Source organism: Lethenteron reissneri, chromosome 42 (genome assembly GCF_015708825.2).
Source record: "Lethenteron reissneri isolate LAM-NWPU_2019-01 chromosome 42, ASM1570882v1, whole genome shotgun sequence".
NCBI lineage: Eukaryota > Metazoa > Chordata > Hyperoartia > Petromyzontiformes > Petromyzontidae > Lethenteron > Lethenteron reissneri.
The window spans coordinates 3942110-3967497 of record NC_083820.1 but is presented as its reverse complement, the minus strand read 5'-3'; the positions used below and the strand labels follow the sequence as shown (position 1 = coordinate 3967497).

Genomic DNA, 25388 nt, shown 5'->3' with positions numbered 1-25388 from the left:
TTAATAAAAATAAAATAGAAATCACGACGTTTCGGAGGCAACACAAGCTTCCGTCTTCAGGTGGAACCGTCACAGCACGATTTCTGTATCACGTGATACAGCTATCGTGCTGTGATACAGCTATCGTGCTGTGACGGTTCCACTTGAAGACGGAAGCTTGTGTTGCCTCCGAAACGTCGTGATTTGTATTTTATTTCTATTTTACTTTTATTTATTTTAATTTTTACCTACGTGACTTTAGCGAAAAACCTAAGAATATGAATCCTTGCAGTCACGAAAGCTTCAAATCTAGAAGTGACTTGGAATGTCTGCGCAAAGATCTGAAATTGTCCCCTAAAAATAACCATAAAAAACCTGACAATTTGTTGGATACAAAACTCACCCCTGCATATGCTCGCGTGCATGTGCGAATTATAAGCAGGAATTGTAAAAAAAATATATAAGAGAGGTGACGCTGGTCTGCAGATATACGCATACAAACACAAATTTGCACACCTATTCATGTTTTGACAAGTAATTTGTAGCACTCGCTGAGCAAATAAACAAAGGCAAAGATCCCCCGTATAGCCTTAACAGACTGTTGGGACAAGTGTTGTTAGCGAGCACCTATGAAGGCCGGCACAAAACACGAGGGGGTGGGTGACCAGCACCACGCCCGGCCGCCTTTGTCTCCCTAGTGGTGATGTTCGCACACTGCACCAGGTACTCATTTGAGGCTGAGTCGACCTAGGGGAGGCCCATGACCGGTTCAAATAATCGTCACCGGTATTGGCCGTGAGCGGGAATCGAACTCGGTCGCCGGGTTCGTAGCGCAGCGCGCTAAGCGCTACACTGCCGCTCCCACTCGCTATGCATACACACACAGGGTGACACACACACAGGGTGACACACACACACAGGGCCTCAATGTTTGAGACGCTGCGTATTCACTGCGACAAACATCAGCGGTTTACGATGCATCACGTACACACAGTCGGTATTCTTGTTGGTAAAAGATTGCAACAGGAAACCACGCGTGTTTCAACATGCGTGTTATATACCATCACCATTATCATCATCATCATCTCTATGAACATCACCATGTGGATAGAGTGCACGTGGTGAGGATATGGATGTGCTTCATTCTGTTTGAATCACTGTATGCAGTTGGTATTCGGAATGAGCTGTTAGTTTGAAATGAACGTAGAGGCAATCCCCTGGATTACGGAAGGCCTGACTGTACAGAAATGCTACAATAATTCGTGTTAAAAAAAAATTCAACGTGCGGAAATGTTTGCAATAGTTACACAAGCGCAAGGAGTGTGGCGCTGCGAGGTCGCGGATGAATACCGGGAAAACGCCGCCTTCACCGAGCCCGAGCTTCACGAGGACTATGCTAAATGGAATTTGTTGTAGTGTGACGTAATTCTTTTAATTTTGTAGCACACAGAACTCATACAGTACTGAGGGAAAACGAACTAGGAATCGGGTAGGGGAGGCACAACTATTTCCGGCCATCGGATATTATTGTTGATTTTGGGGGGGAAATTGTTCAGTTTCCGATATACGGAAAATTCGGGTTACGGTTCTTCGGAACCTAACCCTTCCATAACCCGGGGACTGCCTGTATGTTGAACCTCTTTCGCACCGTACGAAGCCAACCGTGCTAATCGAGAGGTCTACAACACAGGAAACCCAACTGACATCGAGGACAGAGACCCGCCAAAGTGGACGTCCCATCGGTCCAGCCGCGTTGACCAATTTCCTCGACTTCCTTGCCCCCGGGATCGAGCCCAGGTCAAAGTGTGTCGCTGCTCAAACGAGCCCTGGGGGGGAGACGCTGGTCTCTGTCGTCAACCATCTGGCGGTATGGTGAAGATTCCAAAATTCCCGTGTGCTAAAAGGTCAGTTCGTGAGAGAGAAAAAAATACTGTTGTCCCCGGAGGAGTTATGGGCAAAGTTCACCCCCCGGGTTGTCAGTCAAATCCTCGAACCACTGTGCCACCTGGCCAGGTTACCCAGAGGATTAAGGATGCTTTAATTCCACTTTTTAAGCAATAACATTTCGGCTTGAGGAATCGTGATTGTGTGTGTGTGTCTGTTTGTATGTCTGTCTGTTAAGGCATTCCGGGAGATCTTTGTCTTTGCATGTCCATGCGGGGTGGTAGCACGCTCGCGCTACAAACCCGGACGGCCCGAGTTCGATTCCCACTCATAGCCAACACCAGCGACGATTATCTGAATCGAGCCTGGACCTCCCCTAGGTCGACTCAGCCTTAAATGAGTACCTGGTGCGATGTGTATACATCCAAATGAGGGAGACAAAGGCAGCCAGGCATGGTGCTGGCCACCCACCCCTTTGTGTGCCATGCCGGCCTTCATAGGTGATTGCTACCAGCACATGCCCCCAAAGTCTGTCAAGGATGTAGGAGGCGACCAGACATCGATTCCCACTCACGGCCAAAACAAGTGATACTTATCCAAAATGGTCCTGAGCTTCCGCCTATGTCGACTCAACCTCAAATGAGAACCTGGTGCAGTGTGTAATCATCGCCACGAGGGAGACAAAGACAGCCAGGCGTGGTGCAGGCCACCCACCCCCTCGTGTGCCCTTGCCACCCTTCATTGGTGCTTGCTAACAGCATTTGCCTGAACAATTTGTGAAGGCGATACGGGGGATATTTGGCTTTGCCTTAGTATGTGTAAGATGGTGGATAGTATGTGTAAGATGGTGGATAGTATGGTTGCCGCGTGATGTGGCGCTACTACTATAAGTCATACGATATAAGATCCGCCAACCTTAATAGACGCTCGCTGACGTAACTTGCCCCAGCCATCTCTTAGGCTAACCGAAGGCTATTCATCAACACGCGTGTGTGTGTGTGTGTCTCCATATGAAGGAAATTTCCTTGCAGTCATCTTTCCTCGTTACCGGAAAGTGGCCGACAGGTTTTTGCAAACATTATTCAGAAATCGCGGTAAAAAAAAAAAAAATCCAACAACAACAAACTGGTAAATAATTAAACAAGTGCGGTCTCGAGAGAGACTTTTACAATTGTTGCATCCAGCCGTCGGGGCGAATGCTTTGCGTGACTCGAGGTAATTGCCTTGACAATGGGCATTCACAGTTCCCGCGGAAATCACTTTCAAAGTTTACGAAACACGATGAGATTTGTCAATTCAGGCGGTGGGTGTAACTGCCATTTCTTTGCCATGAAACGGAAATAAAACTGAAATTAGCTTCACAAAAGCCGTACGTCACAGAGCAGTTTCCTCGTCCGTGGTGTGCTCGTAAAAGTGACAACGTAGAATGCTCTCAAGCAGAAGCACGAGCCTTTAAAATATATATAATGGTTTATTCGGATTAAATAGTGCCGAGTTTCAGCTTGGTAAAATTTATCTTAGTTTGGATAACATCTTCAAAGTACGCTAGTTTTAACTTGCAACAGATTTATGTTTAAATATTCATGGGAGAAAGTTTTCGGCCAAATTAATGCGTTCATAAGAACAAACTAAGTAGTTGGAAATTAAGTAGGAAGTACAACCGTAATTCAGCTGTAAAGTTAGCTGCAAAAAAGCATGTGTACAGTATATATACGCACGTACACAAAAATGACATTGAAGTTGTCTTCATGGAAACACGTTTTGTTTCATGTATTAAATTCTTACCTCGTGCCTACTTTTTACTCTCGCTATTTCAGTAACACCTTCAAAACTAAACCGCAAAAAACATAAATGGCGGTGGTGAGGGGCATATCAAGAGAGTAACGTTTGCGAAATAATACCGTACATTCTTCACCTAACCTAGTTTTGTAGTATTTCTTAATCAAGCTTCAAAAGGTGATATCTTAATGGTGTATAAGTACGGTATATAACTTGTGTACATATGTAAATGGTACTCCTAACACTCCACACACAATACCGCAATGGCTTGATATTGTGAACGAGCCATACGGTACAATTAATGACATTATGCCACGTTGTTGGAGAAAGAAAAAAATAATCACCTGGAATTGCTTCGATCAAGGGTATGCAACCCTAGTAGGTAAGTACACACAAGCATGCACACGTACGTATAGTCCACACTAAACACTGCAACAGCTGACAAAGCTTTAGCACTCACAGACAGAATGCTGGCGCTAAATAGAGTACAACTATTTTCACAAGCGCGGCCCCCCCGCTTTGTATTATGGCTCCCCGAGAAAACCTTTTTTGGATCGCTAATGGTGGCCAGATGTTAACTACCTCGCCCGGTATACAGGAAGTCGTGGGTCTGATCCTGACCACAGCGGCTGTATATTTGGAGTTTGCATCTTCTCTCCGTGGTCGCGAGGATTTTTCTCCGGGTCCTCCGGTTTTTCCCTCCGCATTTAGAATCAACATCGCGCGTTGAGTATTTTGCCGCTATAAATTTCCACGTGATGATAATCCACTTCATTGGGCTATCATTTGTGATAGCCAGGTCGCTTCGGAGAAAAAAGAGCTATATAGCTCAGTGGGCCTTACATGGTATAATAAAATGGTTTAGTTTTAACTTTTTGCCGTGGAGGCAGAGTGCCGTTTTCCTCACAGCAACTCGCATGCCGATGCGGTGGAAATGCTAAAAACTGAGCAGTCGCGGTGGATCCGAACACTTTGGCTCCAGCAAAGACCAGAACACAAAGGGCCCAGCCACCTTGCCGTGGCAAGCCGAGCACTTCCTTGACAATTACGACGAACAAAACCGTCCCGACTCCCTTCCTCGAACGAGCGAGAAATTTAGCGTCGGCCAGCCGCAGTCTTTATCGGTGTCCCTCAGCCAGTGGTGGGAAATTCCACGTTCCTACAGCGAGAGTGAGTTCATCCACAGGACGATTTTTATTATATTTTAGAGGGACCGGTACTATGTTATCGGCCATGGAGAGGTAATGGGGCGAGTCGATCCAACGTCCGGCATTTCAAGTTGATAGCGAAATGGGCGTTTCAACGCCCGCCTTATCATCAAGCGTCACGATTTATCCTCGAATCCCTCATCTTCAATCACCAAATGATCCATAATTCCATTGCCAGACTTCTCACACCTGTGCCTATAAACAAGACCACATCACACCACAATACTCTGATCCCTCCAATAGCTCCGAATGAAGTCCCAGATCAACTCCCAGATTCCCTCAACTCGCTCCTGGCCTACCTCTCGCCGTGCACGCTGCTCCACTTTCCCCCTTCCAACTCCAGCAACCAAGGCCTTGTGTCAAGGCCCCAAGTTAAACCTTTTGCTCTGTGAGACGTCACACCCCTTCTCCTCTGCTGACTCCCCGGTCTAGAATTCCTTCCCACACTGTGGATTCCCCTCGTTTCTGTCCAGGCTCCAGGCTTTCATCCTCTCCTCCAGCCAAAGAGCTCGTTCCTTAATCAAAGAAAATGTGCACTACCCCTTGATTATCAATGGGCAGATTATCTGGGTTACGGATTGACCGGGCTTGTGAAAAATTATATCTCCTTACACTTCCACACAGATGCTGCTCGCTGCTCCTTACTCACTGCTGTTCAGTGACTCACGGGCCCGCAAAAACCATTACTTCAAGAAACAATAAAAACAGACGGCACATTCTACATCTTAACCCCGATTGCACGTAGGTGAACAATAAATAAGAGTTTATAGCATAATTTACACATGATATGCATTATCCATGTTTTAGTTTTATCCGGGCCACCGCCCAACCCCCGAAATTACCCCAGATTAATCGAGATATCACTCTGGTTCCGATACCCCTCCCTTATCCCGTGTTGCACGTCCCACTGTTGTGCTTAGGCACCACTAACGCAACAGTCATCTACAGCTATTTTTGTCTATCCGCTACTACATAAAGGCCTTCCCCTATGTCTTTCCGTCATGAGGATGGTTTGACCATACTTCACCCCTCTGGTGAGTATGGGTTGATGCTAAGGCTGCAAAGGACGAGTTCAGATATGTTTAGATGTGGCCGGGAATCAATCGGGTCACGGGGTTCCTCGCGCAAATTGCTAACCATTGCGCCACCGTTCCATCCCCTCTCTGCCCAAACTTCCCCTCCTCCCTTCCCCATAATTTTGTATGTATGCTGAACTCCTTCCCCACCGTACGTAACCAACCGTGCTAACCGCAGGTGCAAACTCCATCCCTCTTCCCAACTTACCGACCCATTCATCACACCCACTCATTGTCACTTTCATTGTTTATTTTAACCTTATGGCGATACCCCGTGGTACCATAGTACCCCGGCTCTCGCGTAATGTCCGTGATGCAGTCATTAAATCCTTTATATTAAGTTCGCTTGCTTGCGTGCTTGCTTGCTTGCTTAGGACCGTGCAAATCTTTCGCTCGTTTTTTAACCCACTTCCCGTGATCCAATCGAGCTGACATTTTCCACACAGACTCGTTGTGTGTGACAATTAATTTTCATGAAAAAAAAATCCAAAATTTTACACTGTCTAGGGAAAACAAATTAAATATTTAATTACCAATTGCTTAATGGTGGCAGACAATCATCTGACCTATAGGTGGCAGCCATCTCAAGCCATAGGACGAGAGGACTCTAGCCGCCACGCATATAAAGGATTTATAGTGAAAAACTTTGTTTTTACGGGTTTACTTGTTTTTAGTCTGTTGATGGTTGGCGATGTGACAATCGACTCATCTCGACGAGCTGTACACGATGCAGCACTACGGTGCGTACGACCGTTCAGGGTTTCAGCGAAATCGTCCTCGCTGCGTTTCGACATCGCGGAGTGGCACTGATTTCAGATTGATTGGTACCCCAGTCGCGGAGTGAAGTATACCCCTAGAAAAAATAGTGTCTCAGAAATAAAATATTTAATTGCCTCGGCCATTTTGTATTATTTGGTACCCCGGGGTACCGTCATAAGGATCATTTCACGCGTCATCGTTTTCACGCACCACCATCCCCTTCTCATCAACTCGTCTCATCTCACCGCACGATTCTGGTGTACAAACAAGAAATTCTACGTCAAGCGCCTTGTTTCAGGCGCGATGTAAATTAAAATCAGGCGAGAATCCACGCTGTATTGCGCTGTAATCGTGAGATCAGAGAGCAGTTTGGGCACGAAACTGGTCAAGCAAGGGCGATGGTCTGGCACAAATTCAACATGTTCTGGAAACGAGGCATCTCGACGCTTCCCCGCTCGACAAAAAAAATGCTCAAGGTCCCTGCCCGATACAGCTGAGCCGGCTTCTGAGAATGACCGTTTATGGAACCGACCGCGACGCCCGGCGGAGTTCGCGCTATACTCACGTCCGCTGCCGAGCTCCTCAAACAGATACGCCAACTTTTGCCATTCCGTCGAGTTGGTGTCACTGGGTGGCTCGAGAGGCACGAAGGCCCTGAAAGACAGAGGAGGCGAGACAAAACAGTCATTCGGAAACAACACAAAATGAGCGTTCACACCAATACCAACGCCCGCCATTCACCACTGAGTGATGGTGACTTCACCACGGCGCCTGTGCCAGGCCAGGTGCACTTTGAAGCCGCGTGAAGTATCGACGGCCCGCCGGCAGTAGGTCACGGGACACTCCCAGCAGGTGCTATGGGTTCGTCTGACTAAGATGACTGGCAGGTGCACGATCTGTACCCCCCCTACTGTGCCAACTTGCTCCGTGCGTTGTTATGAGCATCGCTCCTCTGCCCTTCGTTGCTGTTGGAGGGCGTTCACCCCGACGCACACACAGACACGACCTGTGGCCAGAAGGCCCCCTTTGATTCGCGCACTCGACCCGCAATCAGGCGGTTGCAATGCTTACACGATCCAACCCAACAACCAAAGAGGAACAACCTACGAACATCCTGGCTCCTGTCAAGGGAATATAGAGTTTCCACCGCAGGCTCAGGCTCACAAGCTAAAAGGTCATCCAATTGTTTACTCCTTTGACACGAGCAAAACGAATTGTCCACTTTTTATTATTGATAAAACGATCAATATGATGACTATTATAATAATAGTATCAATTCCAATGCAAAACCATTTTCATTCATGTACAGAGAGTGTGACGCTGGATCCTGTAGGAATAATCGCGGCAGTTTGGGACGGCTTTCACACCGCAGTAGATGGACGATGGATTATGATGATGACGATAGAGTATAAATACATTGTCATCAGCACAACGCAAAACAATAGGTGTACTTAAAGTTACACAATTTTCGTAGATTTTACATCACATGGGTTGTTGCCCTCCCACAATGCAAGGGCTGCCAGGTGTCAAAAGGCAAGGCACAATTACATCGTTCACTCGAGCAGAAAATGCGCGACAAATTTCAACAAGTTTTTTTTTAAACCAATGAAAAGTATGTAAAAAAAATGTCTGAGCTCAAGTGGTCAATTTGAATTTTGCATCGAGGGAGGGGGTGGGGAAAGTTGGCACTGGAAAACCAAGCAGCAATCCTCTGCATCGCTTGGTGATCATCAAAGGTGGGGCGGCGTCCCACACAAAGGGCTTCGGCTTAGCTGAGCCGAGCCGGGCACAGATAATGTGCCCAAGCTCACTAACTAGGGACTTCCACTGGTGTCGTGGTATGACAAAACGCTTTGCTTTTGGCAAGAAGACGATCATAGATGTTTGGAGCTATTTAAGTCCCGTGTTGAAAACTCGGCCTCTTCAAACTGACATTTACCCTCCATAGTTCTGGCCGTTTACCCTGCGGGTTCTGTTGATGTCCTGCTTTCCATACACGGTGGCATTTTGGAATTTACGGATGAAATACGCCTTAGAAATGTCAATCATTATTGCTAGTATGTGCAAATACATAGACGTTTGGTGGAGCTCAACTCGATAAGCAATGATGGAAATCCTACATTGGGATGATCAAGAGGTTATCGTGGCTAATGGACAATGTCATTGATGCCACCACACCGTGCCCGCTTCTCTTGCACAGCTGATACCTGATTTCCAAAGTCTTCCATTAAAGTCACCCACCATTTGACTTTGGGTCCTCGCTTTCATTCTCGACCTGTGGGTAACCACTCCAATGCCCGTCTCGGTTACCCAGATCTCCGCCCGGCACACGCGTCCCACATATCGCAACCTCCCCTCCCCCTTGATTATTTCCACAATGTTTTCTTACCATCCTCTCTATCAAACTCCCCGGCGTCTTGTCCTGCACCTTGCCATCACATTTCTCGCGTGTTCTGCCACAAGTCGTGAACAGATTTCCTGCTCGCTTTGTTAAACTCCGGCTCGCTCACCAGGACAGTAACAGGGGGCCATTGATTCTATACTACTTTAATCAAACATCTCATCACAGACTCTATTCCGTGTACAAGAACAACCGCTGCTAATGTCACCAAAAGATACGGCCCATTTATATTGAGCTTGGTAGGACGATGGCTGGAATCAGCTGACAAACCTTAAAATCTCACAGCCAAGTCGAGTGCTCTCTTACAAAACCACATGGATGCATTTTTATTTTTAGGCGACCAACTACGCAGCACATTTTAAAACAACGGAGCGGTTTTCGTGCATTCAGGGTGTATTTTAGAACCTTGAAACCACAAGAATGATCTTTTAACAAATCTTTTATTATTCAGTCAAGCTGAGATAGGACTGAGAGCTACCATTTCAACAATTGCAACGACAAAGATAATAACGGTGATGGAAAATTTGATGCATCAATTGCTACCAGGCAAGAGAATGCAAATTACACATGAGTAAAAAATAGATAAAAAATTTTACACAGGAAACACATCGACTCTCATCAAGAGGAATGATCTGGATTGTGGAAGCCAGCAGTTTAGCCACTTGTTGCCGAGACAGAAGATTGCAAAAAATGACAGAAAGTAGAATAAAAAATGTCTCATGATTGTTTAGAATGAAAAGGTAATGTCAAATCATATTAACTAAGAGCCTTTCATAACCTCCAAATGTTTTGAAATTGGCTTATTTAAATCAAACTCGCAATATCCTAAGCTATTGCCAACCAGCACAAACGAGGGACTCCTTCCAACACTTTATTTCACAATTCCAACAGCAACCATCTGCAAGTGTATTTTTCCCCCACACATTATCCAATCGTGAATGCATTTGAAAAGTATGAGCGGTAATTATTAAATTGGCCAGTTGGTCCCTGCGGTTAGAGCTCTCAGGCTCAATCAGAAGCTTGCAAATTAAAATCTTGGTAATGGGTTGACTCAGCCCAGCGTCCTTCGAAACCAATTAAACGAATACCAATTCAAGTAGAATTAAACGGCAGTTTTCCTGTGCACATCCTGGTCCTTGCCATGGGAATGTGCTATTTTCACCAATAGTTTAGGAGCACTAGCGGTGATGAGTCCCGTCCTGGTGGCTCGTTTAAATAGAGATCAACCTTCGAACAAATTATACTGCCAATCCCTGCCCCAGGCCCCCAGCTACAACCAGGCCTACCCCCCTATTCCTTTCACTACCTATTTCACTACCCCTATCACTACCCCAACCCCTATCACTACCCCAACCCCTATCACTACCCCAACCCGGATCACTACCCCAACCACAACCCCTATCTCTATCACCACCCCTATCACTACCCCAACCCCTATCACTATCCCTCCCTTGACCGCTCTCGCCTATCCTCCTGTCACCATAATAACACCACTTTGAATAACCCCGCTATCATATTATTCTTGGTTCTTTTGGTAAAGTCACGTTGATAGAAAAGAAAGAACCAAGAATATCAATTCCTGCATTCACGAAAGTTTTAAGTAAACAGTTTCACTATCATCTTACGTACAATGTAATACTTGTTACAAAGCGCCTTGGATTTAGGCGCTATATAAATATACATGAGATGAGATTCTCACGTTGACAAAAGGGCTGAAATGAATCGCCTTGACGATTCAACCGAACGTGTGTGTGTGTGTGTGTGCGCGTTGCGCAGCTGTTAGCGCGCTGCACTACAAACCCCGGCGACGCGAAGTTCGAATCCCGCTCACGGCCAACAGCACTGACGATTCGCTGCATCAGTCCTGGGTCTCGCCTAGGTCGACTCAGCCTCAAATGAGAACCTAGTGCGCGATGTGTAAACATCGCCACCGGGGAGACAAAGGCGTGGTGCTGGCCGGCCACCCCATCGTGTGCTGTGCCGGCCTTCATAGACGCTCACTAACAGCACTTGCCTCGGGCAGTCTGTTCAGGCTATATGGGGGATCTTGATTTTTGATGGAGATGCTGGATAGTTTTCATTCAAAATGAACACAAGTCAGCATGTGAATCAGACACTTTGAGTTTCAATAACCAGAGAAACACAACTGTTAATGCCGTCATAAATATGGAAATAAAGCAAGCCCCCTTGAAGTGTTTTTAGCGATCGGCAAATTACTTTATAAATTGTTTTCTCCACAAGAGATGAATCCTGCTCAGACCTCTATGACTTTGATGGTTTGAAAGCTATAAATAAAACTAACAAATGTATATATATTATTTACAACAATCCGTGACATAATGTGTCACGGATTTGCTTTTGACGTTGATCTACAAACCGAATCAAACGACCAAACATCAATAACAAAAACTCGACACATTTCGTCAGTAAATCCGGGGGGGGGGGGGTGCTTGTCACCTACAGAGGAAGAAGAAAATATAATTGGCGACGTTTCGGGGCAACAACCTGTCGTCACGGCACACACGCAGGAGGACAACAGGTCACGCGCAGACAACCTCCGCGCCGTTCGAAGATCCGTCCGTGCATTATCACACGGCCGCGTGACCTGCAACACGCCTCGAAAATATCGTGGTGCGTTTAAGTGTTGCCGGTGCGTTAATGAGTGGGGCCGCTTCAAAGGCCCGTTCAGCGCGCAAGCGCATCGATTCTACGCTGGGTCTGCGGCACATCTGAGCACCTGCTAATCGCCGCTCATTATTGTGCAGCGGCCCAAGCAATCAGGCTTTGGGGCGGTTCACGTAGCTCTCGGCGCCCATCATTCAGGCCCTTAATGAGCGCTCTCTCTCTCTGTGTGCTGCCCAATAAATAGCCGGTGGGTTGGGAAACATCACGCCTCAATTTGCTGCATGCAGGGCTCCTGTGTTTGAAGTCTGGATATGAAAAGCATTTCTGTGTTTTGACGCAGAGGTTGGACCGGACGGTCAAACAACCGACTACATCTTCACGTGCGGGCAAGGTGTCCCGTCGGTCATATGAGCGTGCGTTCGCGCTCATATCTACCGACACTCCACATTCTCATGGTAGCAGCAGAAATTTTAATTCTCTATCGGCACCACACCCGTGCGATGTGCCATTTCATTCTCGGTATTCGTGAAAAAAATTTTGTCCCTGTGCTCAAACCAACATTGATCAGCACTCATCCCTGTTGGCAGCCCTGAGGCAGAACTTCAAATTTCACTTTCCTGCAGTGGAGACCAGTTTTTCTCCACAGAACAATGCATCGGTGACTTTCCATGAAGCAAAAACAATTCATTGACTCCAGGGGGATGATGGACTGCGTCAATCCCAATGGAGATTTGTCCTCACTAGCTTCTGACTGCAAGATGGCCGCTCCAACTACGGCAACACCCAGGCACATTCTTTGAATAAAAATCCCAAGGATAAAATATGCCTCGAATCTTGCTTATTCACATGGAATCCTAAGAATAACACAGCAAGATGGCACCATATGTCTCTCCAGGGTGCGTAAAATAAGAACCACTTTGTCGAACATCATCAGCAGTGGCCTTGAGTAAAGACTCATCACCGCCAGAGGAAATGTGGAATTCACACCACTATCATAGAAATTGCAAACAGAATATAATGGCCATTTGCAAAAGGAACCCTAGCAATCATAAGTGAACCCCTCGAGTCCTTGTAGGGTGAAGGGCCTCATTGACCTTCTGCCAATCCTTCGTCGGGGTGCGTCACCGTGTCCTCGGACAGCGCCGGCAACCACCAACCGTGTCCAGCTTGGCTTGTAGCAATGCGGAGGGGGGAAGAGGTGGGGAAGGGGTGTGTGGCGCTGGTCATTTGGGGACATGCCTTAATCCCACCCCGTTCGGGCCAGTTGGAGCGGGGGGGGGGGACAAGGAGACACAATGGATTTTCGCGCCCGAGCGATCAACAAGCTCTGGGCCGCTCGCTGCGCCGAACAACCAGCTGTTGCGGATCGCAGCGAGGAAGTGTCGTTGTTCTTTGGATAGTGTCGATCCACTCCAACGAACTCCACTCGTCTTTTCGTCGGCGTCATAACGCTGCTGGTGCCATCGGCTGTCGCGGAGAAGCTGCCGAAATTGATGAAAGAAAAAAAACTAGGAAACTATTTTTATGTTACCAGGTAAGGCCCACAGAGCTATATCGCTATTTTTTAGATGCAACCTGGCCACAAGGATAACTCAACGAAGTGGCTTATCACGTGAAAATGCATAGCGGCGGAATACTCTAAACGCCTGTTGATTCTAAATGTGGAGGGACAGAACCAGAGGAAAAATCCACAATACAATGGAGAGAACATGCAAACTCCATACATACAGCAGGCGTCTGGGTCGGGATCGAACCCATGCCCTCCTGCATACCAGGCGAGGTAAATAACATCTCGCCACCGAGGCGCCCAACACTTTTTTTATTGGGAGCCATTTCAAAGAGAGACTAAATGCATGCAAATGAAGAACAGGGGAAAACGGCCCAGAGGAAGAAAAAAAAAGTCAAAAGTAAAAAAATAATAAAAGTTTATAAATCACCCGAGCCAGCAAGTTTCCCTCTGCCTGACAGCTTGTGCAGAAAGAATACGTTGACTGTGGCGAGGTCACATGACAGGGCGCCTGTGCCAGAAGAGGCACGCACCTGGGTAGCCCTCTCTCTGTGGACGGCCGTGGGAAGATGCGACCTGTGCAGGTTATCTACACTTATGCAGGCACCTTCACTCACGAATACAATTTTGAGTTTCCTAGCAATCCTCGTTCGGAACTCCCGAGTCTTGAGAGATTTCTGCACAATCCCCTCACGCTGCAAATAAAAGAGATCCCACGGTCAGACGAGAAACGCGGTGACTCAGGCGGTCGTGTAAGGGTGTTCATTGACTTTGAATCTTTTTCCGATGATGAATGCATGCCCTAAAGTGCACAACAATAGAAACCAGTGAGAAAATATAAAAGCTAAGCGCTGTTCTTTCCCCCGATAGCACCACCCATGGTTCGCAGAAATTTGAGCTAAATCTACCATCGTGACAGTATGTATTTGTCAATCTCCTAAGTGCACAGATGTCCAAACATGCACGAGTTTTTACGTCAGGAGAGATGTGTTCCAAGAATCACTCATTTGATCATTCATTCATTAGATATTGACTGTGATCGTTTTTCTTGCAGACGGGACATACATTATTCACTCACTTTTTTGTTTACGCGTTTATTTTTTGTAACGTTATTACTCATTTACTCCACCCCCCCGCCCGACCCCCCTCCAAAAACATCCGTGGGTTTATTTGTCGCTCGGATGGGCCACAACTAAAGCGCGCTCTCGCCGCACGCTGCTGTCGATGCAATAACGGGAACGCATTGGAACGATCATGGTTCCACTGCCTTCCCCGTGAGAGTGAGCAGCGTGTGTGCATGTCCGTGTGTGTGTGCATGTCCGTGCGTTGCGTGGGTGGCAGCAGCAGTGTGGTGGTGGCGAGATGTTAACTACCTCGCGTGGTATACAGGTGGGCCGTGGGTTCAATCCCGACCCTGACGCCTGCTATATATTTGGCGTTTGCGTGTCTCTCTCTCATCATCATCATCATCATCACGGTGGCTAGGAGATGTTAACTACCTCGCCTGGTATACAGGAGGTCGTGGGTTCGATCCCGACCCTGACGCCTGCTGTATATGTGGAGTTTGCGTGTCTCTCTCTCTCTCATCATCATCATCATCACGGTGGCTAGGAGATGTTAACTACCTCCTCTGGTATACAGCTGGGCCATGGGTTCGATCCCGACCCTGATGCCTGCTGTATATTTGGAGTTTGCATGTCTCTCTCTCATCATCCTCATCACGGTGGCTAAGAGATGTTAACTACCTCGCCTGGTATACAGGTGGGCTGTGGGTTCAATCCCGACCCTGACGCCTGCTGTATATTTGGAGTTTGCGTGTCTCTCTCTCATCATCATCATCACGGTGGCTAGGAGATGTTAACTACCTCGTCTGGTATACAGGTCCTAAGTTCGATCCCGACCCTGACGCCTGCTGTATATTTGGAGTTTGCGTGTCTCTCTCTCATCATCATCATCACGGTGGCTAGGAAATGTTAACTACCTCGCCTGGTATACAGGAGGTCGTGGGTTCGATCCCGACCCTGACGCCTGCTGTATATTTGGAGTTTGCATGTCTCTCTCTCATCATCATCATAACGGTGGCTAGGAGATGTTAACTACCTCGCCTGGTATACAGGTGGGCCGTGGGTTCAATCCCGACCCTGACGCCTGCTGTATATTTGTCGTTTGTGTAGTGACATAAGAAGGGAGGGGCTGCTGGGGGCTCTGGGTTCCCAGGTGGGTCCAGACGCTTAAGCCTCTGGGCGCCAGGTGCTGGGTTCCCAGGGGGTCCAGACGCTTAAGCCTCTGGGCGCCAGGCGTTGGGTTCCCAGGCGCTTAAGCCTTTTTGGCGCCGCCAACGGGGGGGGGGGGGGCTGTGTGTGCTCTGTGGGATGTCTGGTGGCGCACACGGCCCCACCCCTCGTTGGACTAGGCATAAAAAGAGGAGCTCCCTAGACGATCGGGGCGAGTTGTAACTCAAGACCCAAGACCCACGACCAGCCATCTGAAGACCCTGGGATGTTGTGAGAGCGAGTGGTGGGACTCTGGAACTCCCGACTCTACGACCTGGTGAGGGCGAGTTCCAGAGCGTAGCCAGAGTAGAGTATCTAGGCTGTGTACCTAGGCTGTGTACCTAGGCTGTAACAGAGTATCAGGACTGTTGGAGTGTTGTGTTGTAATAAAGAAGTTACCTCTACAAGTGTCTCCGGAACCCGTTACATTTGCGTGTCTCTCTCTCATCATCATCATCACGGTGGCTAGGAGATGTTAACTACCTCGCGTGGTATACAGGTGGGCCGTGGGTTCAATCCCGACCCTGACGCCTGCTGTATATTTGTCGTTTGCATGTCTCTCTCTCATCATCATCACGGTGGCTAGGAGATGTTAACTACCTCGCCTGGTATACAGGTGGGCCGTGGGTTCAATCCCGACCCTGACGCCTGCTGTATATTTGTCGTTTGTGTAGTGACATAAGAAGGGAGGGGCTGCTGGGGGCTCTGGGTTCCCAGGTGGGTCCAGACGCTTAAGCCTCTGGGCGCCAGGTGCTGGGTTCCCAGGGGGTCCAGACGCTTAAGCCTCTGGGCGCCAGGCGTTGGGTTCCCAGGCGCTTAAGCCTTTTTGGCGCCGCCAACGGGGGGGGGGGGGGGGCTGTGTGTGCTCTGTGGGATGTCTGGTGGCGCACACGGCCCCACCCCTCGTTGGACTAGGCATAAAAAGGGGAGCTCCCTAGACGATCGGGGCGAGTTGTAACTCAAGACCCAAGACCCACGACCAGCCATCTGAAGACCCTGGGATGTTGTGAGAGCGAGTGGTGGGACTCTGGAACTCCCGACTCTACGACCTGGTGAGGGCGAGTTCCAGAGCGTAGCCAGAGTAGAGTATCTAGGCTGTGTACCTAGGCTGTGTACCTAGGCTGTAACAGAGTATCAGGACTGTTGGAGTGTTGTGTTGTAATAAAGAAGTTACCTCTACAAGTGTCTCCGGAACCCGTTACATTTGCGTGTCTCTCTTGCATCATCATCATCACGGTGGCTAGGAGATGTTAACTACCTCGCGTGGTATACAGGTGGGCCGTGGGTTCAATCCCGACCCTGACGCCTGCTGTATATTTGTCGTTTGCATGTCTCTCTCTCATCATCATCACGGTGGCTAGGAGATGTTGACTACCTCGCCTGGTATACAGGAGGTCGTGGGTTCGATCCCGACCCTGACGCCTGCTGTATATTTGGAGTTTGCGTGTCTCTCATCATCATCATCATCACGGTGGCTAGGAGATGTTAACTACCTCACCTGGTGTACAGGAGGTTGTGGGTTCGATCCCGACCCTGACGACTGCTGTATATTTGGAGTTTGCGTGTCTCTCTCTCATCATCATCATCATCACGGTGGCTAGGAGATGTTAACTACCTTGCCTGGTATACAGGTCGTGGGTTTGATCCCGACCCTGACGCTTGCTGTATATTTGGAGTTTGCGTGTCTCTCATCATCATCATCATCACGGTATTTAGGAGATGTTAACTACCTCGCCTGGTATACATGAGGTCGTGGGTTCGATCCCGACCCTGACGCCTGCTGTATATGTGGAGTTTCCATGTTCTCCTCGTGGTCGCATGGATTTTTCTCTGGGTCCCCTGGTTTTTCACTTCACAATTAGAATCAACATCACGCGTTTAAGAGTATTTTGGCTGCTGAAACCCACTTCTTTGAGCTATCATTTGTCGCCAGGTCGCTTTTGAAAAAGAGCTAGAGAGCTGAGCGGGCCCTCACCTGCCAAAATAATAAATAGTAAGTAAATAGTAATAATGTGACGTAGTGGTCAACGCACTGCACTATGAGCCCAGCAACAACCCGAGTTCAATTTCCAACCATGGCTAACATCACGAGTTTGGAGTTCTGTGTGAGTTTAGAAAGCCTGCCACCCCCCACTGCCACCACGTGCTGCTACGGCTGTGCGTCAAACGAGACAGAGCATATACACAAACAAAAAACCACCATGCTAACGCATAGTCTCTGTATGATAATAGGTATGTGTCTTCTTCTTGGTTCTTTCGGTAAAGTCACGTAGAAGGGAAATAATAAAATAATAAAAATCAAACAATAAAAGATTTTTATATATTATTTTATTATGTTTTATTTTAATTATTTTTTTCTTCTTGGTTCTTTCGGTAAAGTCACGTAGAAGGCAAATAATAAAATAATAAAAATAAAACATAATAAAAGATTTTTATATATTATTTCATTATGTTTTATTTTTATTATTTCCCTTCTACGTGACTTTACCGAAAGAACCAAGAAGATGAATCCCTGCAGTCACGAAAGCTTTAAATAGACAGGTTATGGGTCTGTCTGCCAGCCGGGAGGCGGGAGGGGTTATAACGTCACACCACGTTGGTGAGGTGGAGGGGAGGGGCCGATGACCTCAGAGACACGGGGCTGCTGGGGACAGGAGCACCAACGTCACGCAAGATTGGGGTGATGTGAGGAGGAGGAGGGGGGGGCGGTTGATGACGTCACGGGACGTAGAAGGTAAGTGAGGAGACGTTGCGCGACACTGGTGGCTGCAGCATCAGGGTGATGACGTCAAGCTGGATTGGGGTACGTTGGTGAGCAAAGGGGGTGACCAGACGCGGGGGGGGGGGGGCACGAAGAGAGGGGTTGATGACGTCACGCGACACGGGTGAGGTGGACGACAGGGAGTGACGTCAAGAGACGCGGGAGTGGTGAGAGGGGGCGGGTTATGACGTCATAATCCGCCCTTCTCTCCTCAGGAGGGAGTTATGACGTCATAACCCACCCTTCTCTCCTCAGGAGAGGGGGTTATGACGTCATAACCCGTACTTCTCTCCACAGGAGAAGGGGTTATGACGTCATAACCCACCCTTCTCTCCACAGGAGAGGGGATTATGACGTCATAACCCGCCCTTCTCTCCTCAGGAGAGGGGGTTATGACGTCATAACCCACCCTTCTCTCCTCAGGAGAGGGTGTTATGACGTCATAACCCGCTCTTCTCTCCACAGGAGGGGGTTATGACGTCATAACCCGCCCTTCTCTCCATAGGAGGGGGTTATGACGTCATAACCTGCTCTTCTCTCCACAGGAGAGGGGATTATGACGTCATAACCCGCTCTTCTCTCCTCAGGAGAGGGGGTTATGACGTCATAACCCACCCTTCTCTCCACAGGAGAGGTGTTATGACGTCATAACCAGACCTTCTCTCCACAGGAGAGGGGATTATGACGGTATAACCCGCTCTTCTCTCCACAGGAGAGGGGGTTATGACGTCATAACCCACCCTTCTCTCCTCAGAAGAGGGGGTTATGACGTCATAACCCACCCTTCTCTCCTCAGGAGAGGGGGTTATGACGTCATAACCCGCTCTTCTCTCCACAGGAGGGGGTTATGACGTCATAACCCGCCCTTCTCTCCACAGGAGGGGGTTATGACGTCATAACCCGCTCTTCTCTCCACAGGAGAGGGGATTATGACGTCAAAACCCGCCCTTCTCTCCTCAGGAGAGGGGGTTATGACGTCATAACCCACCCTTCTCTCCACAGGTGTTATGACGTCATAACCCGACCTTCTCTCCACAGGAGAGGGGATTATGACGGTATAACCCGCTCTTCTCTCCTCAGGAGAGGGGGTTATGACGTCATAACCCGCTCTTCTCTCCACAGGAGGGGGTTATGACGTCATAACCCACCCATCTCTCCTCAGGAGGGGGTTATGACGTCATAACCCACCCTTCTCTCCTCAGGAGAGGGGATTATGACGTCATAACCCGCTCTTCTCTCCACAGGAGAGGGGGTTATGACGTCATAACCCGCTCTTCTCTCCACAGGAGGGGGTTATGACGTCATAACCCGCCCTTCTCTCCACAGGAGGGGGTTATGACGTCATAACCCGCTCTTCTCTCCTCAGGAGGGGGTTATGACGTCACAACCCGTCCTTCTCTCCACAGGAGAGGGGGTTATGACGTCATAACCCGCCCTTCTCTCCACAGGAGAGGGAGTTAGACGTCATAACCCGCCCTTCTCTCCACAGGAGAGGTGTTATGACGTCATAACCCGCCCTTCTCTCCACAAGAGAGGGAGTTAGACGTCATAACCCGTCCTTCTCTCCACAGGGGGGTTATGACGTCATAACCCGCCCTTCTCTCCGCAGGAGAGAGGGGTTATGACGTCATAACCCGCTTTTCTCCTCAGGAGAGGGGGTTATGACGTCGTACATATTCGTCATCCTTTTTCCACGCAAGTTCTACGGGTTCCTGCTCGTAGATAATTACGTTGCACCGATTAAAAACTTTCTCAGGGCCTAAAACAGGTCGTGGAGTACCGCGCCGTCACCGTTTGAGCAAGCAGACGATGATATTGTTGGCCCCGTGCTTTGCTGACAAAGTCTCGACTTCTTGGTTCTTTCGGTAAAGTCACGTAGAAGGGAAGTAATAAAATAATAAAAATAAAACATAATAAAATAATTCTCACGACGTTTCGGCCACAACGCAAGCAGCCGTCCTCAGGTGAAAACCAGGTCCGTCGAGGCGACAGAGTCTGAATGAAGCTGCTGTAGTTGATGCTGCTGCAGTTGCTGCTGCAACTGCAGCAGCAGCAGCAACTGCAGCAGCAGCAGCAACTACAGCAGCAGTAGCAGCAACTGCAGCAGCAACTGCAGCAGCATCAACTACAGCAGCAGTAGCAGCAACTGCAGCAGCAACTGCAGCAGCAGCAGCAACTACAGCAGCAGTAGCAGCAACTGCAGCAGCAGCAACTGCAGCAGCAGCAGCAACTGTAGCTCCCTTTGATGCTGTTAATCGTGCATAATGCACATGCATATGCAGTACTAATCACATTCCTGCATTTCCCATGAATATGCTAAATTCATCTTGATATGCAAATTCCTTTGTCAATGCGCCCAGCTTATATATATGCTCCAAGCTCGTGTGCTGCTTCATTCAGACTCTGTCGCCTCGACGGACCTGGTTTTCACCTGAGGACGGCTGCTTGCGTTGTGGCCGAAACGTCGTGAGAATTATTTTATTATGTTTTATTTTTATTATTTTATTACTTCCCTTCTACGTGACTTTACCGAAAGAACCAAGAAGATGAATCCCTGCAGTCACGAAAGCTTTAAATCGAAATTTAAAGTCTCGACTCACGATTTAAATATAAATTCCACGTGTGTGTGCGTATGCGTAAGAATACCCTAAGCGGGTGCCTTAAAGTAAGACTCGTGTCGATCCCCAAACTCCGTCAAGTGAATGTTGAATTCGTTTCTCAACAACACAGGGTCCGCAAAGATTTCACGCATTTGGAGAGTTCCATTGGCATTCGACATATTTTGACCCCGACGACCACACTATGCCAGGAACCCTGCCCTACGAGCACTGCCGATGGAGAAACATCACAAGATGAAATTGACGGGCATTAAACGACGAATTAAGTACAAATTATAAGGTATTTACAACAGATTTAAACTGTTAAAGCGAGCTCTCCTTGCAGGTTGCCTCGTGACATATCCATAATTGCTCGCAGAATTTTTAATAAGTTGCCTAAAGTTTGCCTCTGGGTTTTGAACATTGGCACTGAATCATAAGCAGTCCTAAAATAGGTCAGTTTAGTTAAGGCGCCACTGCTACAATCTCTAAAATACACTCGTCATGATATTTTATCTCGAGTCATCAAAAGACTATTTTCTTAATATAATGTAGCCGCGAGTCATTTTCTCAATCATCCGTAGACTCACCCCACTCATCTCACTCTACCCCACGCATTCTCCTACCTCTTCTTCTTCTTCCTAGCGTTCCCGCTGTGGCGCAGGGTCCGCTTTTCGGCATTATCTTCTCCATTTGGCTCGGTCCAGGGCATCTTCGGGGGATGCGTTGACCGTCTTCATGTCTTCCTTTATTCGGTCCATCCATCGCTTCTTTGGACGTCCGCGTGGACGGCGGCCCTCTGGCTCAATACGCATGGCAGTCTTGGCCACTGATGACTCTCCTCTTCGCATCACATGGCCGTACCACCGAAGCCTTGCCTCAAGCATCTTGTCCGCAATGGGGGCCACACCAAGTCGCTTCTGAACGTCTTCGTTCATGACACGATCCCATCGAGTCAGTCCAAGGCTCCATCTGAGCACTCTCCTACCTCTCCCCTCTGTAATTCACTCTGCTCGCTTTCACGTAAACTCCGCTCGAGCAAACCCACGGCCTTCTGACAAAAAATGCCCAAGCGACGGGAGGTGTCGCTCCTTCTCTGCTGCTACCCCCCCCCCCACCAATTTGGAATCCCTCCTCCCCACAGCCGTCCATGCTGTGGACTCCCTACGCTTGATACTCTTAGTTCTTTCGGTAAAGTCACGTAGGTAAAAATTAAATCAAAATTTATAAAAAAAACAATAAAATCACGACGTTTCGGAGGCAACACAAGCTTCCGTCTTCAGGTGAAACTATGTTGCCTCCGAAACGTCATGATTTTATTGTTTTTGTTTTTTATTAATTTTGATTTAATATTTTACCTGCGTGACTTTACCGAAAGAACTAAGAGTATGAATCCTTGCAGTCACGAAAGCTTCAAATCTAGAATCCCTACGCTTGCTCTTGTTCAAGCTCAGACTCATGGGGCACTCCTCATCTCCCCTCGTGTCTCTATGATTAACTATCCCCCACCTTTGAGCTCGTTCCTATTGCACGTTAATTTAAAAACGTCAAATTCCTTCCTCGCATCCCCGCGATGCGCCACTTTTTCGCACGGCATCTTGCGATGTCGTTGCGTTTAAAAGCTGTTTTAAATTAAATAAGAAAAAATCACTGTCTAGAATTAATTCAGGTGGGGTGGGTGCACGCCCACTGAGACGACCTGAAAAATGCCAATCACTTTGGGGATGGTTCCTATTGTTTACCGTGAGAACAATACCAGAGGTTTAGGATTGCGTACAGCGTTCACGACAGGATGGCGCTCATCTCTGCACCGGTGGCTCTGAGCCAGCGGTGGGAATGCTGGCGTGGCGAGCGCCGGTATACCTATGTACGTTGAACTTCTTTTCGCACCATAGGTTGCCGACCGTATTAATCGGAGGTGGGACGGCTCGCGCAGAGCAAGCGTGAGGTCGCGAAACGCAGCACGAGCTCCCGAGTTCTGAGACGTGGAATTGTTTCTCTTTTTTTTTGGAAAAAGTGAGATATTTTCTATTGCTGGTTTTAAACAAATATTTTCGAAAATGTAAGACTTACTAATTGGATTTTTTTGGATCTTAAGCAGCAATTGAAGAAGGAACACTGCCTGAAATGTTTGTTGTCCTCTGTAAAGATAAAGAATTATGAAATAGGCGATTTTCACCGTGATGGCAGGAAACACACCGCCTACTCAGATAAGGTCACGGGATTCTTTAACTTACCCTGTGGTTAACGCACCTGCAGTATCAACCAGAGGCAGTTCATTCCAAAGTCTCATTGCATCACAGGCAAAATGCCAATTCACCCTTCGCAAGGCAACATCTGCGGAACTGGCCAACCGGAGTCGCGAACATATGGATGGAGTGCAATTCACAGAAGCAGGCGAAATAACGCTGGCTCACCCAATCAGAAGCAGCACTCCGCACACGACGACAAAGCCAATGGTGTACTTGAAGGCAGTGCAGAGCCGCTGCAACGCAAGCACACACAAACACGAGTCACGGTCCCGTCACAGCCGTAACCGTCAAGGGGGAACACAGCCGGGAGAGGTCACACACGGAGAAAGATGGACACACACCGAGAACTCGCATCAAGCTGAAAAGTTAACGATGCCGATTTCATTCACTTTCGCAGCGTTTCATTACAAAGTGCTGAGAATTGGACAGTGGCCGCCGGCGGTGAACCGCAGGCAAGCAGCTGCGGATAGCGAGGCGAGCAAGGCGCCGGATCTTGCCAAACGTTACACATTCGGCAACGCGGGCGGATCGCACCGCTCGAGGCAAAGGACGGTTTATTACTCGCGGGAAAATGCTCCGTGTATAGCAATTAGTACGGCCGATTAGAGTGGCAATTTCACACGAAAAACTTGCATTCTTCAAAGCGAGATTTGCCCCAAGTGCATCGGCAACAGGTTTGTTCATATTATTTGATCGTTTTTTATTTGGCTGAAACGCATTATAGGGTGTGTCGTAAGAGCGTGTACAAAGGCATAAGTCGGTCACACAAATGCATCGTTCAGAAATAACTCAACTATCAGTTGACGATTATTTAATTATCGATGTAGATCACAACGTTAAAATGCCCATCATCCATCCGCGGTCAACAAAGCGAGTACCATTCAGTCGAGTGGTTAGCACTTGTTATCCCGTAGACGGACCGTCACCCCGCTATCACTAGCTGTGAACACAATAGGTAGGTGCCTCCACATTGTTGGTGTCTGTAGAAGGATGCAGATTTTTTTAGATATAATTTTTATAAATGTTGCGTTATTACCGGGGTCAATAAATTTAATGAGATGAATGCCTAAACGCTCGGGTTTTCAGCATCATAAACGTGATTTTTACAAACACAAACACCAATTCATTTCGCTGAAGCGAGTATAAAAATGTAATCTTCTAACAGAAATTAACAATCTCATACTATCTTGATTTGAATCACTTTAGAGTAACAGACAGTATACAATCGCTTGCCAATGATTCACTTCCACCTCAAGCCTGAATTTACATCCAAAAGAGATCAGCCTGAGAAATTTAGTTCAAGTTGCCTTTCTTTGGCCTTTGGCCAGATTGCAAAAGTTTTACCTAATCCTGTAGGGGGTATTTAATTTTAAATTAGCATCCATTAACCCTTTGATGATTGCAGATTTAACATAAATTTGCATTTGAATAAAAAATTGCCACGTAGTTATATGTAAATCTAGATTTTCCAATTTATAGCATTTATCAATGAATCCTTTTCTAAAAGTATAAATGCAGAAATAAATAAAAACATCCATAATACAGGTTTTTTTTTTGTTAAATCGCGTAAATATATAAATGTGCCATTAAACCCGCCACCACCCGACACAGCCAATTAGTAAGGTTTGTTGGAGAGCCAAGCCACAACATTTTAAACATTTTAAACATTGTAAACATTGTAAATGTTGTGGCTTGGTTCTCCACCGGTGTTTTGTTAACGTGACAAACCTTACTAATTGGCCGTGTCGGGTGGTGGCGGATTTAACGACACATTTATACATACGCGATCCAACCCCAAAAAACCTGTATTATCGATGATATTGGTCGCGAAAGCCTATGTGTATCAAAACACACCTGAATTCTGTTACTCTTAAACCTATTCTATTTGCAATGTAGCTATCTACACTCAAATATATTCACGTGGCTTTCAAGCCAATTAATTTAAAAAGGTTAACATTTGATTTTCTCTCCCCAAGGGACCCAAAACATTTAACATGTCCCAGCTTCTCGGTGACAAAAATGGTTAAGCCCATTCCTGTGGGAAACTGTATCAGGAAAGGCCTGATTAATTGATCCGCTTAATTAAACGGTGACAATGTTTTACCCATCCATATCGACTGCCTAAACGATGCGAATGAAAGGAATTGTAATGAATCTTCAGACAGCTTTAAATGGGCATTGAGAAAAATGGAGTGCTCATTTGAAGCTACATTTCAAGCCAATAGTGTTTGTAAGGATTATAAAGCCTTAGACTGCGACGTCATTATAAATGTGAACAGTTGATTTC

At 47.5% G+C, this 25388-nt stretch overlaps 1 protein-coding gene across 1 annotated transcript in view; it reads right to left on the bottom strand.

The window, feature by feature from the left end:
* LMBRD1 (LMBR1 domain containing 1) overlaps positions 1–25388 on the bottom strand; it is a 358364-nt gene that overhangs the window by 245734 nt on the left and 87242 nt on the right. The window contains exons 5-6 of the mRNA XM_061568975.1: positions 23267–23334; positions 7251–7339 (exon numbers count right to left, since the gene is read on the bottom strand). Of these exons, the coding sequence (XP_061424959.1) occupies positions 7251–7339; positions 23267–23334 (157 nt within the window). The remainder of the gene's footprint in view (positions 1–7250; positions 7340–23266; positions 23335–25388) is intronic.